Raw genomic sequence first — 17,761 nt, forward strand, 5'->3', positions numbered from 1 at the left:
CCTGTCTCCAGTAGGAGTCCCATAGTGAGGAGAAAGGGAATGTGAGGGGACAGACCTAAGAGCTGAAAAGAGGGACACATCTGCTAATAATTAGATGTCTATACATTTAATTCAAAATAAATCATCAAATGGTATTAAGATGGACTTCTGAGCACAGTAAATGGAAGCTGAATTTAAATCGATAATCTCTGTAATGGGAAGTGTTCAGGGTTAACACCAGGAAGTCTCTAGGACCGAATTTGGTTTGAGCTTGGAATCGGGCACTCCACCTCTAATGCAGGGCCCATTACCTTTCCAGCTTCAAAGTGTGCTGTGGGGCCGCTCTCAGTCGTTTTTTACTGAGTCCATAAAGCAAGTTCTCAGAAGGAGTAGATTTGAAACACTTCTGTTTTTTAAGAAAAGAATTCTAGGAAGACCCACAAAAATTAACAAAATTAGGCCAAATTTGGGGAAAAAATTTTTTTTCCATTTTGGAGTATAATAATAGCAAAATATCTTGGGGATATTATTGTTTTCACACCAGTAACCCAAGACCAATAAAAACCTTGGGAAAAAGGGGTTGTTTCTGTGGTTTAAAATTTTTTTTCTTATAATATAAGGCTTTAGGTCTTTGTTCTTTTTTAAAATTTGAGACAGAAAGAAAATTAAACCTTTGAAGATGAGGATTTTTAATGGCATTCCTGAGAGATCACTTATGCTATCTGAAATACGCCATTTGAGAAAGAAAAAAGCTGCATATTTGGGTTTAGATTAACTCTAAGAAAAGCTGGTTCTGCCACTTAAAAAATGTTGTATTCCAGAGCATAATGGTTTAGAAAGTTGAATAATACTTGGGAAACCTTGTGTACTAACTGATTTGGCCAGAAGAGATTTCAGCGTAGTCTCCATCTAGAGTTACAATACGAGGTGCCTTTTATTAAGGATTTTCTGGCACCATATATAAGACCAGTCTTATGGTGGCTTTGGCTAAGACAGTCCTTTGTCAGTGGAATTATCTAGTGCTAGATTAGTCTATCTGGGACTGTTTAGCTACTTTCTGCAGTTACCAGAGTAGGCTGCAGAAAATGACTGAATATAGCTGTGTATAAAACAGTCACATTCACAAATTGAACAATTAATGTTTCCAGAGTAACATTTACTTCTAGGGAGGAAGTTTTAATAATGTAGGAATATAAACTTGCAATGAAAACCTAACTATATGGTATAGGTTTAAACAAATAAAAAATACTCTTTTGTTTACCGAATACCAAGTTAAGGAAGATATGGTTAGTGCTTGACTTCGTACATCAGTGCCTGAGAAATTATACAGATGTACAGTATTTATATTCTATAATCACTCTATTGTTCACATTAAAATTCCTGCTGATTTTTAAATGTAGCAAATGCACATGTAAAAGACACTGGCAATATCAAAGAAATTGGGCTAAATTCTAAAATAACTCAAAGAATCAAATTATTTTATTTTTAATTTCTTTTATCCTCAACCAAGGGCATTTTTTCATTGCTTTTTAGAGGGAGAGGAAGGGAGAAAGAGAAACATCAATGGGAGAGAGAGAAACATAGATGCAAAGAGAGAAATGTTGATTGGTTGCCTCCCAAGTACTCCAAGATCAGGGATTGCGTAAGCCCTGACTGGGAATCAAACCCGCAATCTTCCAGTTACGGGACAATGCCTCAACCAACTGAGCCACACTGGCCAAGGCAAATTACATTATTTTTAAAGAGCTGCTTCTAGCTTTTCCATCAGCTGGATACTTTTGATAAGTTGTTTTGGAAAATGCTGGCGTAATAGCTTTGAGAGTACAATGGGGTCATATGCATGGGAGGGTCTCCTGGGTGCCCCCTTTTCCCTTTCCAGGGCCAAAGGGCCCCAATTGTAATTGCCATCTTCTGTGTTCATTTAGTGGTGGGGTGGTTTTTTTTTATGATTTTTTAAAAAATTTTTAAATCTTCACTGAATGACATTCTATTTATTTATTTACTTACTTACTTACTTATTTTCATTGCTTTTAAAGAGAGAGAAAAGGAGAGAGGGAAACATTGATGTGAGAGAAACATTGATTCGTTGCCTCCCGTATGCACCCAGACCAGGAATTGAACCCACAACCCAAGTATGTGCCCTGACTGGGAATCAAACCCGCAACCTTTTGGTTACGGGAGACACTCCAACCAACTGGACCACACTGGCCAGGGCTTTTTGATGAGATTTTTAATGATGACCATGAGCAGTCTCACTGTATGTCCTGACATCATTTTTTGGCCTTCTGACTTAACATATCCACAGGATTACCACTTTTCTTTATTGAATTTAAAGCACTGACATGGAAAACTGAAGATGCTTACAGATAGTGGGGATAGCATGGCATAGATATATATGAGTCAGTACAAAAGAAGAATGGGAGGTTTCTGTTCCAATTAGAAAACACTGGAAAGCGATTATACAACAGCATTTTCCTGTTTTCCTCAACACCACCTATGTGGGTGTTAGAGACTTATAGGACACAGACCAGGTTTTATAATTAATAGAGAATATGAATATGACTAATCTCAGAGGGTAGAATAGGGCCAGGGTAGAAAGAAGTTGAAGTGTATAAATATTTCACGGTTTGCTTTGGTAATGAAATTTGGATTAAATCAGCATTGGAAATTAAAAGATACTTAATTTTTTCAAAGACCCTGGGTCCATTGACCATTTTTACTCTTATATAAAATAATTAGGGAATAGTGGAATTTGCACGTGTATCTCCTTTCTTCTTTTCCAAATCCCTTTCTCAAAAGCCTGTAACTCTTCATCACCTGGGCATATGCTTTACAGCTTTAGAAAATGTCCATGGGAATTGGCATAGCCTTCTGTGTCCTGTAGTGGCAGTTCACATTCTTTGTTCCAAGAAATGCCTTGTTTTCATGTACAACATCGGTTCAGAAGGGATTTTAATGGAGGTTATGGAACAGACTGATAGGATTACTTACTAGCATAAGTAAGAAATCCACGTTGTGATTTGAGATACAGGATGAAAAGCAGATTGTATAGTTTATTCCTTTGGCCTTTGTAATAGGACATTCCTGGTAGCAAACAAACACATGTATTAAAGCACATATTTTGGGCTATTATCTGTGCAATTGCAGTTCAACCTAGCACAGCCTCAGAGTTCTCCTGTAGAATTGGAAATACAGTAGTGATTCTCTGTTCATTTTATTACTTCCGTTCTGTTTCCTTTTTCTCTTGCAATTCTCAGAATTCAGCTATCAAACTGAAAACCCATCTGAAGCATCTTCAGTGATTACAAAATAAACTGTGGGTTATTTTATATTATTTTTCCAGATAGGGCTTCCATCACTTATGTTGTAGGTCTTACAGAATCTTTAATATTTTTAAGACCATCATACAGATAGATATAATTTGACTGCCTAGAAAATATAGAACTGTTAACATGGGAAATAGGAATTTTCTTGGTTTAACCTACCCTCAGTGAACTGATTTATCTCATTTTCTTAGAATACAGCTTACGAATATTCACCAGGTTGGGAAATACTACTCTGTTTTTATATTTATAAATACTAAGGTTTAGGAATACATACAAGCGTTTTCATATTCCTATGTATTAGGTTGGCCAAAAGTCCTTATGGTTTTTTCCATGAAATAAAAGGCACATTTTTTTTTCATTTTCATCAATAGCTATTCATTTGGATATTTTGAGTATGTTGGCTATCTTCTGCTATTGGCTTCTAGTGGGCAGAGGCCAGGGGTGCTACTAATACCTTCCAATGCATAAAACAGCCCCAGAGCAAAGAATTATTTGGCCAGAATGTCAGTAGTACCAAAACACTCCACAAACCACTTTTCACATGTTCAGTCAGTCACAGCACCCTCTCCATGTTCTGCACAAATCTTTTTTTGTGTTTCAGTTGCCCTTTTACCTTTCTTGAAGTAAAAAAGCATAATATGCCAAAAATGTTGTGTCTTCTTCCATCTTCAATATTAAAATGGCTGCACAAAAATTCACTAATTTTGATAAGTTTTTTTTTAATGCACACTGATATGACAGCTGTCACAATACATTCTAACAAAATTGTTTCAAGTGAAGTTAAAAGACAACTAAGCACTATTAGAGCCATTTACAGGAAAAAGCTAAACAAACTTTTTGGCCAACCCAATAATAATATCAGTTTTAATACTCCCTTATGTGTTCAAATGAATTGCACTCCAGTAAATTTTTTTTTTTTTTTCCACGCTATAGTGGCCAATAAGTAAGTGAAGTAAAATTTAAAAATCAACTTCAAGGCTTGATTTTAGTATATCCTATATATTTACTTTCCATTATTTTTTTTTTAAAGTATAAAATATAAGATTTGTTAAAGACCAGTAGTATTATAAAAATACTTCTTCAGCTAAGGTAATCCTTTATTTCTGTTAATACCTTTTAATCGATTATACTACAGTCATTTCTATTTTTTTCTTATTGCATAATTGAGCAGAAGGATCTTTTTTTTTTGCAATCACCATCTGTTTTTGATGTTTAAACTAGCCTTAACTTTTCATTAAATTTATTTTGGTCTTTAGAAAAATTGCTACTCTTCTTAATAGATGAGATTCTGGGAGCAGTTCATAATATAACTTCCCCAGAGAGCTTTCTGGTAGGGTTTAATAATAAAAATATGTGTTTTGTGAAACATTCTTCTAAATATAGCCCTGGGAGACTGGTCTTGTGTTTAACTGCAACTGCCTATTAATTGAATTTCACCTTATCTGAATCAGGGTACTTGCTTATCCCTTTTAAGTAGTAGGGAAAACAAAACGCTACAGCCAGAGACTAAGAAAGAGTTTTGCTTAAAGTATTTTCCATTCATTTGAAATTATACATTTTTCACCTGAATCTTTTTTCCTCCTGTTTAATAAACCAGATTTGAAGGGCACCATTTGTACTACAGAATTTTAAAATATCCTGTTTTTTGAAAGTTACTTGCTTTTCACTGGTTGGCCTTTTTGTACATCGGGGGTGTTCCATATTTTATTATTAACGTAGTACCCTTTTCTTAATAGGGTTTAAAAAGAGAGACAGATGTATGCTACACTGTTAGAAGAGCTGTGGAAATGCCAGGAGTCCCTTAACTCTCACAACTGTGCAATATTGCTGTGTAAAATGACCCAGTGTGGGTTCACCTATTGACTTAATTATGAAAATCTGGATCACCAAACTTTTGAGCATTTTCTTGGTAAACTGTGTCTCGTTGTCCAAGAGGGAGTCCTGCATGTGGCCTTCTTCCCTTGTATACAACAGTGACTAAAATGAAACTAGACGTGTGCTAGCATGACTGAATGGACAGTGCTGCTGGAAAGGTGGCTTCTCCACATGCTGGTTTTGATTTTTTAACATGGACAAGAAAGTCTTCCTAGTAAGACCACTAAAATGATGAGTTGACATTTCATTTTTACCTTGAAATTATTTCATTTGAAGCCCTAAAGTAGCACCTAAATGTCAAATTGAGGCTAATGGCCACTGTGCTCTACAAATACAGCTGGTATGTATTACTTACCAGGCCCTGGGTCCTTCACAGACATTATCGTTTATTGTCACAACACAGACCTTCCAAGTACGTGGGCTTTTCATCTTACAGATAACAAACAAAGGTTAAAGTGTTAAATAGCTTGCCTAGTGTCATACAAGTGGCAGGGCTGGGCTCTGAATCCAGGTCTGTCTGAATCAAAAACTTACATTCTTTCTGCTGTTTTATGCTACCTCTTAAATTATTTAAACATGTATTAAGAATGTAAAATGAGTCTTTTGCCCCAGCATTTCTTTCTTTTCTCTTTGTCTTCTTTCTTTCTTTTTGAAACGAGGGGCTGACACATAGTTGAAGGAGAAACAAGAGCCCAACAGGACCCAGACCTTTGATTCTATCTTTTAGAGGTTAACATAGGTTAGATTAATTTCTCTTTCCTCATACTCCATCACAGCAATATGATGGCCATATTGACCAAAGAAACAACTAGGTAAGTAACTGCTTAATTAAAATCTCATATTTGGCCTGGCTTGAGAGAGAAACTCAATAACTGATTTAAAGTTAGGTAACATTATTTTCACTTTAGTTTTGAGAAAGTGTTAATTTTTAATTAGCTTATTGTGTACATTTCATATATCCAAGTTTTAAAGGAGCATTTTCCAGCAAAGGCAAGGCAAAAGAGACACATTTCAGCCAGGGAGTATTGTAAATACCTTTTAAAGTTTATAAGTGAACACTTTATTAAGTGACCCTATTCTCATGTCAAAAAGTATATACATTGGTAGATGAACTTTTTTCCACTAGTTTTTATATCCAAAGAAAATGACTCTTTGTAACTAAATATAAATGACAAGTCAAGGCTAATGTGGGTTTTTAAAGATCAGATTTTACAGCTCAACTCCTTTAATTTTAGCACAAGTTCTAAATTTAGTTAACTCTAACATAACATAAAACTAATCAAAGATGCTAGACATTTTGCTTCTGCAGAATTTAAGGCATTCTGCCTAAATCGTGAGTTTGCCTCTAATTGTGGGGTCTTATTTCCCTTTCAGATATAGAGGACTTAAAATATGCTGCTTTTGGAACCTACAGTAGCAATTTTGCAGTGAGCACACTTACAAGCTATGACTGGTCAGACAGGGATGATGCATCTCAGGGCAGAAAACTCTCTCCATTTGTCCTCTCAGCAGGAAGCAGATCCTCCTCAGCTGCCTCAGTTCTTCAGAAGAAAGAGACTTCGTTTGGCAGTTCTGAAAACATCACCATGACATCTTTGTCCAAAGGTACGACCTTCACAAGTGAAGATGCTCTTCCAGAGACTGCTTTCCCAGCTTTTGCCAATTTCAAAAATGTGGTTCCTCAGAGCAGTGAGCAGAAGGAATGTGAAAGCAAGGACTATAAAGATCTCTCAAGACAGGACCTGCCTTCTGCTGAATGGAGCCAAGAGGCTGCGTGTCCAAGCCCAGCATCCAGCGGCACTTCTCATGACACTTCCAAAGAATGTTCAGATGACTTTGGAGAGTTTCAAAGTGAAAAGCCCAAAATCAGCAAATTTGACTTCTTAGTGGCCAATTCACAGAGCAAAATGAAATCCAGTGAAGAAATGATCAAAAGTGAGCTGGCAACCTTTGACCTTTCTGTTCAGGGTGAGTAGCTCTCAGCATAGATTTTTACTGTCATGGTTTTTTTCCACTGAGGTGTTAGATATTCTTTCTTAGGATAAAAAGTTGGTCCCTGGTTTAGCAGGAAATAGATTTTCCAGTGTTTGAAATCCATCTGTTACAGAGAGCTATTAAAAAAAACAAACAAACAAAAACAAGAAAAGGTTCTCCTGAGACTGAACTGAAGTCAAACCAGTATTCCCCAGATGTCTACTCTTTGGGCTAAGCACACAGTCTGTTGTTCTTTAGCTTGTTTGGTTAGAGGTGGGCTGGGTTAAAAGTACCAGAGAAATGGATTTGATCCACTTGTGGATCTGCTCTTGTTCCCTGGCTACAGACTGTATCTTCTAATCCAGGGGCTGCAGTGTGTTAGCCGTAGATCTGAATCCAGCCTGTGGACTTATTTTATTGACCCACAAAAAAGGTTTTTTAATGTGTGAAGCAGTTACCATACATAAAAATCATGGATTTCACAGTCTGGATTTCTGGCTTTTCTTAAAAAGTAGTATCTGGTAATACTAAGCCTGCATTCCCACCTCTTGACAATCAGCTGGAGCTGAATAGCAACGCCCCCTCTAATCAGTGGGGTGCACTCTCCCCAGTGTCACAGTCCCCTGCACTTCCTATCCCTTTCCTTGCCTGCTCTCTGAAAGCAGTGGCGTTTGCCCCTTCTGCTCTAAGCCCATCTTGACAGAGGGGGATCATTGATTTCCATTAGATTGAGAAAGTATGTAGGAGATTGGTGCAAATCCATAAATAAGACTGAAAAAGCAACACAGCTCTGACTCACTGATATTTAGAAAGACACATTAGTCCTCCCAACTGCAGTGATTCTACAACTAGAATTATGCAGGAATTATGATAGATCAGAGAAGAGTAGTAGAGAAAATTAAAGGCAGGAAACCAAGCAAGAGAGTTCAATGGGAAGGATTCGACACATCGTTTGTCAGACGTAACGAATGAGGATGGTGTTTCTGAATGCCTTGTGACATCATCTACAGAAGAGGGCTACATTAGCAAGAGCCTCTCCTTGAACTAAACTGAGTAATCCAAACCTTTAACTATGTCATCCACTTCTCCCAGGATCACACAAGAGAAGTTTGAGCCTTGGTGATAAAGAAATAAGCCGTTCTTCTCCTTCTCCGGCTTTGGAGCAGCCTTTCAGAGACCGTTCCAATACGCTGAGTGAGAAGCCTGCTCTGCCTGTCATCCGTGACAAGTACAAAGATCTGACAGGGGAGGTAGAGGTGAGTGGGGTAGTTTTCCACAGGGCCAGGTCAAAGACCAGCTGAGCACGGAGGCCCCAGGAAAAAATGCTTGCAGCTTTCACATATGACATGCAAGGACCCAGACATAGAAGATGTAATTAAAGCGAGAGAATGGCGACATTAGCCCTGGATAAAAATATTTCCCAGATTTGACGTCCACTAAAGGTAGTTAGGGACCTTAACACCTAAATTATTCATGGGACTTCACCAGGGGGAGATGTGTTTAAGGGAATTCTTTTTGAGCACTTCGACTTTATCATTTTAGTGAATGTTAAAACATCAAAAATGGAGGTGAAAGGGAAAATGTTATGAGTCTTCTGTTTATAGTTGCTATCTCTTCATCCCATGCTGTCTTCCTTGTACAGCCAACACTTAACCATTCTCCCCCACCCATCGTCATACACATGCATGTATGCACACACACACAGAACTGTAACTGGAAAGTCAGTGGTCTGATATGGGATCTTGTACTAGACACCTATGTGATGAGTACCTTTGAAGAAATTTATGCTATCACTAGGACAAATGAAGCAACATTTGCAGATGGAAGCTGATACAAAACATTTCCCTCAGATCTACAAGTCATGCGCTTGGAAGTTACATTTATTAGTAATTTTAAATAGTCATTAGTGGGTTCTTAAGATAAATTGTGCTTGAACTACAGTGATTTTAGTAAAAAGGAAAATATTCTAGTGCCCTCTGAATTGACACAAACAGAGGATTCCAGACTTGACCTTTTAACCCAGTTCTTTTTATAAAATTCACAGGAGAATGAGAGATATGCATATGAATGGCAGAGATGCCTGCGGAGTGCCCTAGAAGTGAGTATGTCACTTTTGTGTAGCACTTCTATGTAGGTGCTGTCTCGTGTCATTTTGCCTTCCCCTTAGATCACGTGCGTAGACAAGCAGAACTGACGAGAGCTCTACCTCAACGGCCTTGTGCAAAGTGAAGCTCTATGGAAGGGCCTGCATCTTGAGTGAGGCCTCTTTCATACTTGTAATAGCAGGCACTGGCTCATTTATCAGTTATGCCCTCATCTGTCAGTGTGTTTGAGAAATAGCAAAAGAATATCATTAACTCTGCCTAAATTAAAATAATACTTAAGCTAAAGAACCTCTATCTTTTCTCTTCCAAAGAAATGGAGGGTTGTTTCTTCAAGGTTAAAATTAAATTTTAAGAGTTGTTTCGGCATAGTCATATGCATACATCAGTTAGTCATGCTCCTTCACACCTCCTGGCTTTTCCTTTGGGTTTTCTACTAATAGTAAATTGATTTGCAATGTCTTTTCTTAATTATGTCAGGTGATGTGTTTTCATTTCTTGTAGGTCATTAAGAAAGCAAATGATACCTTAAATGGAATCAGTAGTAGCTCTGTATGCACAGAAGTTATTCAGTCAGCTCAAGGCATGGAATATTTATTAGGTATGTTCTTTTATATTTTACTTATTCAAAATCACAACACTTTGAAATATTTTCAGTTTTCCATTATGTTAAGTAGTTTAATCTAGGTCTTTCAAGTTTCATATGACTTTATTAAGTAGCACCTGCATTTTTAAATAAGACACTTAAGTCATAGGCAAAAACAATTATTTGACTACTTGACTTAAGGTCTCTATGGCAAAGTTTCCCAGTCCTAGTTAAAACGTAATAGCAACAATATAAAATTACTTTTGCGTTACTGGTTTATCGAAGTCTGAACTAGGTGAGGCATTAAAATGAAAACGCTGGCTCTCCAGTCGGTCCCTTACCGTGCTCTGTCAGTTCGTCCTCCTTACCCCATAATAACATCACAGATCCCTTAACTTCCTGGCCACCTTCAGCTATTAAACATCCCGATCCAACTGGAAACTGCAGTCTCTGTTGTCCTCACCTCCAGCTCAGGTGTGGCCTGTGACTGGAGCCACAGGTACCGGACCTTAATCTTTTTCAGATCTTTACTCAAATGTCACATTCTAAGTGAGGTCTTCCTTACCCACCCCCCTCACCAAACTGTATCTCCTTTCCACACCCTGGCACTTCAGTCCTTTTCCCTGCTCGATTCTCTCTCTAGCCTGTCACCTTTAATACCTTACACACAGAGTCCGGCAGAAGTGACGCCTGCTTGAGTGTGGCTGGTAGGGTAATAATACAGGTGTAATAATTTCTAGTTTTAATTTGAACGTTTCACCTAAAATGTCATATGGTGGGCTTGAGTGTGATATTGTTATGTTACAGAATTACATGCTTATGATTTTGTAATAAGAGATTTTGTAATAAAAAAAGTGCCATTTGTGCTGGACCCTGTATTTTACTTATTGTTCTTGTTTATACTAGAATGAACCTCTAAGAGGGGAGGGATTTTGGCCTGTTTTGTTCACTGTTGTGTCTCCAGCAACTAGATTAATGCCTGGCATATAGCAGTCACTGAAAACTGTCTGTTGAGTGAGTGGAGAGTGAAGGGATGTGGTCTCTCCCTTGCTCCTTCCACCTCACTGTAGCTCCTCTTTCCTACCTGGGCTGGCGCAGTGTGACTGCATACACAGGTGTTTACCAGGTAATGGGCTGCCCGCCTTTCACTCTAGGAGGTCTCCTTGTATCTGAATGATTGTCGGAGAAGCCCCTTCATTTGGTGTAGGTTGGGCAACAATTCCTGCCCTTTCCCTGGGAAAGGAAGTGGAAAAGCCATAGTGCATACACAGGGCCGATGATGTTCCTCTGCGAAGACCCCCTGGAGTTCTCCAGTCCTCTCTTAGAGAGGCTGGGGAGAGGGCTGGGGATTTACCTGGTGGCTGTCCTTAGAGTGCAGGGACCCTTGCCACCTATCATCCTTGCTTGCAGAGTTCCGCCACCATTCAGAAACCACAGGAAAAGAATTGTTCTGGGTCCTGTTGAGTGTATAAAAGATGCATGAAACCACAGAGTGTAAATCATTGGGCATTTGTAGGAGTGAGATATTTCTTAATTATTTTGTGATGATATTGACATCCAGATTCTTTTAAACTTTTAATATTCCCATTTTAAGCAAGTTTAATGATATTTCCCAAATTTAAACAGATGGACTCATTAAAAAGAGAGAGAAAATGGCTAAGACTTGCATAATGCCTACTGTTTGACAAATACTGTTCTAAGCCTTTTACGGTGTTAACACATTTAATCCCCTTAACCATCCTTTGTACTATTATTAACTCAGTTTTACAGATGAGGAAATTGAGGCACAAAGAGGTTATGTGATTTGCCCAAGGTTATACAGCTAATAAGTAACAGAGCAGGGATTAGAACCCAAGCCATGTGGCTCTAGAGTGTATGCTCTTACCATTGAGTTATAGTGAAGCATTGAGAGGTGGTTGGTCCCAAGGAAAAGGACATTCACCTCTGTCCAGATACAGTCTTTCTTTCCCACTAAGGAATCAACAAGCAGTAATGCTGCCTTGTCTGCTCGTCTCTTTCTCTACACTTCCAACAGCTAACTTTCTACTCTGTCACTCTATCAGGTGTGGTTGAAGTGTACAGGGTGACCAAACGTGTGGAGTTGGGGATCAAAGCCACTGCAGTGTGCAGTGAGAAGCTGCAGCAGTTGCTTAAGGACATCGATAAAGTATGGAATAACCTAATCGGCTTCATGTCACTTGCCACACTCACGGTAAGCCTATTAGCAATTCAGCAGTTGCTCTCCTTTTCAGAAACCTAAGTTATGAATCAGAGTGAATGTTCCTGTTATGGCACTTATTGGAGGATGAAGGTGCCTACTGCATCATATTGTGTTAAAGGAAGGAGAGAACATTTGTGCAATTAGTTGAAGAGTATCAGGTTAGCTTCTGGATAGTTCCCAGGAAAACATTCACTCTTAACTACATCCGTCTTAATCAACATATATGTATGCATGTTTTGCAAGCATTGGTTTGAGTTCTTTTCTTTGCACTTGTAGTTACGTATGTTCATGTACCTGTGGCCTTACAAAAAACCTGTATGATACATCCTACTGCTATCCTACGGTTCTTTTGGCCTTTTTACTTTTTCAGGTTCTTGGATTATTGTCATGTTTCCTGTTATGAATAGTTCTCTGAATATCTTTAAACAGATGACTATACTTCCCTTTTGGGGATATAGCTCTTCCAAGAGGACTTAGGAGGTCAGACTGTGATTGCACATGGACGTGCCTGCGTGCATATGTAGCTGCTGTTGCATTTACTACATGGCTTTCCAAAGAGCCTGGGCTAACTGACAGTGCTGCCAGCAGTGTATAGCTCCTCCTCTCTTTACATTGTGCTCTATTTTCTTTGTCAGTCTCTTAATTTAACACGTGTGTGATTCCCTAAAGGTGTTTTTTACATTTCTTTCATTTCCCAAGAGGCTATCCAGTGTTCCAAGTGATAATTTACTGTTTTCATTTCCTTTATGTGTGAACCGGTCATCTGTTTCTTTTCACCATTTATTCAGTGGAATATGGTTGACCAGACATACTTCATATTCGTAATAGATTTGTATACACACATACATACACACATGTTAGTAAGGTTCTATCAGTATTTTTTCCCTTCTGTTCCCCTCTTTTACATTTAATAGGTAAAATTATATTATTTCTTATATAGTCATACCTATTCAGTTTTTCTCTTGTAATGTCCTTTATTTCACAATAGTCCAAAATTTATCTTTCTTTCACAGCTGGAATAAATATGCTGTTCTGTTTTCTTTTCTCTTACATCTAACCGTGTGACCTCTCTGAAGGCAGTGTGGTAGTCAGCAGTTCTTATTGCGCTGTACTGATAGTCAGGTGGATTCCTGGCCATCTCAACAGCGTATCTTAAACAGCAAATCCTCTCCACATTGTTATGTTGCTTCTGGTTTGTAATATTAAGTACTAAAGAGTTTAAAGCATTTCCAAAATCTCTGTTTTGTTCTGTTGCACCATTTTTCAATTTCTAACCTAAAATCATACAGTTTGGGTAATTATTTTTTTAAATTACTGTCCTGACCAATACAATAAGGAATGAAATATAAATATTTGAAAAGATAAATTATATTTATTTGGTGATACACTTTAAAAAATCTTAATTCAAGAGGTTAAATTTAATGAGTTTAGCAAAAACTCATAGCATTCTTACATATTAACAATAGAAAATATAGAAATGGAGAGCTCTTTTTTTTTAATATATTAAATCATTCAGGCCTTTATCACTTCTGACTGCATAGCTAGAGTTACTGGTTAAATTTTTTTTTTTATCTCTTATCAATCTCTTCTGTACACCACTATTAGATATTTCTTTCTGAAATTCAAATCTAATTGTGTCATTTAAGTCCTATTTAAAATCCCGCAGTGGACTCTCTGTGACCCTCAGGGTCAAGTTTAAGCTCTGTAGCTCAGTATATAAGGTCTTTTCCATCTTTTGGACTGCCCAGGTCTCTCCTTCTCTGTTACACTGCTTTTCCCTCTGGCCTCTGCATCCTTTCCCCCAGAAACCATTCCAAAGACCCCTTCGGTCTGAATTAGAGGCCCTTCCTGTGTGTGTCCATAGCACCTTCCTTTCTGCCTCAGGACTTGCCACACTTGGCGACAGTTGTGTGTCTACTTGCCTCTTGCCCACTAGCTTATCGGCTCCTTAAAATCCAGACTGTGTACTCTTATTTCTTTGTGTGCCAACACAGTGTTTGATGGGACTTTCTATACTTTTTTGAATCGTCCAATTTTTTCAAACTAGGTATGCATTTTTGTATGTCATAATTTTAGGAACTGGAGTAAAATTTTTAAATATACGGATAGGGAAAATGAAAGTAGGTAAGGAAGATACAGCTAGGAATGAAGATAAGTGTACAAAAATACGTGCTTTAAAAGTGCTTAAATTTGCTAGTAGTGAGCTGTACAGTTGACCTGAATTGATATAAAGGAAACATAATGATTTCCATGATGCACTGTGTTCATAACATAAAAATAAACCCACTACTCACAGAAGCATAATTATCCCTGGTACTAATATCAGAAATGTCTTTTGTGGGCTCTTATACAGAGGAAACTAATATAACCTATGTTATCTTTAAATATCCTTTCAGTAAATAAAGCAACAGATTTCACTGAGTAGTTTCTTACGAAATCTCTGAATATAAGCCAAATGGCATAGCTCCAGTTACAAATTAGTGAAAGTCATTCTAAGTGTGGAAAAAATAGACTGGTAAACTAGGTAAAGGTGTGGCAGTGCGCACAGATGGTGGACTCATGTAGTTGGTTTGTAAAGAGAACACGCAAATCAATGAGAAATACACCAGCATCCCGGTAAAATCAGCAAAAATATGAAGTGATTCATAAAAGGGGAGGCACATTTAATAGTAAACATACAAATTAAAACAAGATTTCATTTTTAACTTGCAAATAATCATAGTTTTTTGTTTGGTTTATTCAGATCCTAATAGTGTTGAAGTGGTAAAATGTGGACTATTCCTTAGGGACTTTATTAGGAAATATAAATTGGTACCACCCTGTGGAAAAGATGTTTGGCAATATGCTTCCCCCCTGCCTGTGAACTCCTTGAGGACAAAGACCAAGATCACATTTTGTTTATCTTTTGTTCTCAATCTGGGCACAGGGCCAGGCACTGCATAAATACCCAGCAAAAGTGGAGTGAGTTAAAGGCCATACCACCATTCAGAGTGGCTGACTCGGTAATTCCACTTGGAAAACTTCCCAAGTCAACATTTCTAAATACAAACTCTGAAAAAGAAGCAAGTTAAATGCACAAGTTGTTCTCTCTAAAAGTGAAAAATTGGAAATAACCTAGAAGTCCAAAGCTAGAGGATTAGTCAAGTGAATTGTATGGCCCTTCATACCAGGATGTTATGCAACTATTCTTTAAAAAAGTACAAACTTTGAAATAACACAGAACTGTCAGTACAGAGCTGGAAGGAAATTTGCCAAAATGGTAATAGGGTTGTGTTTGGGTGATGGAACCCTGGTTTTTTAAAAAATATTTCTAAGCTCCAGCTGTGAAGGAAGTTGGTTGGCTAGTGATGTATGTGAGGGTGCCTGCGAGGCTGTGGGATAAAGGAAGAAGTGTTACCAGTTGTTTATCATGGAGTTCAGAGTGTTATCTTTGCATCATTAAAACTGTAGTTCATCTCTTCTGTAGCCTCTCTTCTCAGTCTTGCCAAGGTCTCATTTCAAAACCCACCTGTTCCATGTTTTTATAGCAAAAAGATAGCAAAGATGAAGTATTAGGAATCTTGAGGTCGGTATGTGTCTGGCTGTCTCCTAATTCACCCACGTTCTCCTTCCTAACCTTGGGCTAACACAAGCTAGATTAAGCCTGAATATCATGACCATTGGCCAGCTTTTACTGAGTGCTTATCATGTGCTAGACCCTATTCTTCACTCTTTATATAGATGTAATTTACTTAATACTCACAAAAGTCTTGAGGGTAGATACTCTTATTCTACCCCATTTACAGATGAAGAAACTGAGGCACAGAGATATTGGTGAGACCTGGATTCAGTCTGAAAGTCAGAACTCTGCTTTTTCAACCACTACACTCTGTTGCCTCCTTAAAATCGGCAAGCTAGGCGGGTAAAACCAGACATGGGGCAAAAGCCTTTTGGGGAAGAGTGAGTTGTTACTTAGCATCAAGGTTAATGAGAGACACACCAAGTGTCTGTCTGGCAGCAACTTGATAATAAACAGTCAAGTTCTTTTCCCCTATTTCTATCCCAGTACTATGAAGTAACTTAAAGGCCTTTTACTTTCCATGTAGATATTTTTTATTTTTAAATCATGTTTATTCTATTACAGTTGTCTCAATTTTTCCCCCTTTGCCCTCCTCCACCCATCCCACCCCCACCCTCCACTCCCACAGTCAGTTCTCACTCTGTTGTCCATGTCCGTGGGTCACTAATACATGTTCTTGGTCTAGTCCCTTCCCCTTCTTTCCACCATTGTCCTCTTTCCCCATCCCCTCTGGTCACTTTCAGTCTGCTCCATGTTTCCTTGCCTGTGGTTTATTTTGTTCGTTACTTTATTTTGTTGAATAGATTCCACTTATAGGTGAGATCATATGGTATTTGTCTTTCACCAACTGGCTTATTTCACTTAGCATAATATTCTCCAGTTCCATCCATGTTGTCACAAAAGGTAGGAGTTTTTTCTTTTTCTTTCCTCCTTTCTCTCTTTCACTCTCTCTCTCTCTCTCTCTCTCTTTCCTTCCTCCCTCCCTCGCTTCCTTCCTAATGCAGATTGATTTCATTTATTTTCTTAAATGTCAAAATCCATTATAAAATATTAAAAAATTTAAATTCATTATAAAGTCTCAGCAATTAAAACAACATGCCAGCACAGAAATAATCCAGTAGATAAGTGAAATAAAATGAGCATTCTAGAAACAAACATATATATCTGTGTAACAATGTAATGTATGATTAAATTGATATTTCAAATCAATGGGTAAAGTAAGGCTTATTCAACAAATAAGGTTCATGGACCACTGTACTTGAAATAAAACAAATATAGAGCCCTATTTCACACATTATACAGAAACTATTCAGGTGAGTTAAAAATCAATATGTAAAATCTAAGGAGTTTTAGGATAAAATGCAAAATAATATAGTTCTTACCCTGAAGTAAAATATTCAAACCCAATAGTATAAAGTGAAATATTGACAATATGACTCTATTAAACATTTAAGACTATACAGTAATATACATATAAAAAATGTTAAAGGGCAAGTAATAGAATAGGAAACTACTTGCAACACATCTAAAAAAGGATTAATAGTTGGAGTATTTTTAGGGAAAAAATTGTACAAACAGTCAAAAAATAGGTAAAGAATACCAAAAAGTCATTTAAAGCTTTTTAAAAATGATAGAAATAGGTAAGAAATATACAGAAACAGGTTTAGTTTCAACAAATAATAAAGTAACAAAATAACACATCATTGTCACAATCAGACTAATAAGTATGAAAAATACTGGTAATATCAAGTATTAGTGACTGTGAAAGGAACTGGGTATTCATGAACTCTTTTTCTTCATTTTCTTAAAGCAGTCCCTTTAGCAAATCTTGCAATGCTGATTTGGTGGAGGTGTATTCTTTTAGCCTTCTTTTGTCAGGGAAACCCCTCATTTCACCTTCTATTTTAATTGAGAGCCTCGCTGGGTAGAGCAGTCTTGGTTGTAGTCCTTTGCTTTTTACGACTTGGAATATTTCTTGCCATTCCCTTCTGGCTTGTAGTGTTTCTGTTGAGAAGTAGTGTTTCTGTTAAGAAGTCAGCTACTAGCCATACTGGGGCTCCCTTATATGTTACTACCTGTTTCTCCTTTGCTTCCTTTAGGATTCTCTCTTTGTCTTTGATATTTGACATATTAATGATG

At 37.6% G+C, this 17,761-nt stretch overlaps 1 protein-coding gene across 1 annotated transcript in view; it reads left to right on the forward strand.

Annotated features, from left to right (window-relative positions):
* SYNRG (synergin gamma) overlaps positions 1-17,761 on the forward strand; it is a 74,295-nt gene that overhangs the window by 43,450 nt on the left and 13,084 nt on the right. The window contains exons 16-20 of the mRNA XM_054574831.1: positions 6,555-7,148; positions 8,247-8,410; positions 9,199-9,252; positions 9,761-9,857; positions 11,906-12,054. Coding sequence (XP_054430806.1) covers positions 6,555-7,148; positions 8,247-8,410; positions 9,199-9,252; positions 9,761-9,857; positions 11,906-12,054 — 1,058 coding nt within the window. The remainder of the gene's footprint in view (positions 1-6,554; positions 7,149-8,246; positions 8,411-9,198; positions 9,253-9,760; positions 9,858-11,905; positions 12,055-17,761) is intronic.

Source organism: Pteronotus mesoamericanus, unplaced genomic scaffold (assembly GCF_021234165.1).
Source record: "Pteronotus mesoamericanus isolate MK-2021 breed Mesoamerican mustached bat unplaced genomic scaffold, CSHL_Meso_final contig_269, whole genome shotgun sequence".
NCBI classification, from domain to species: Eukaryota; Metazoa; Chordata; class Mammalia; order Chiroptera; family Mormoopidae; genus Pteronotus; species Pteronotus mesoamericanus.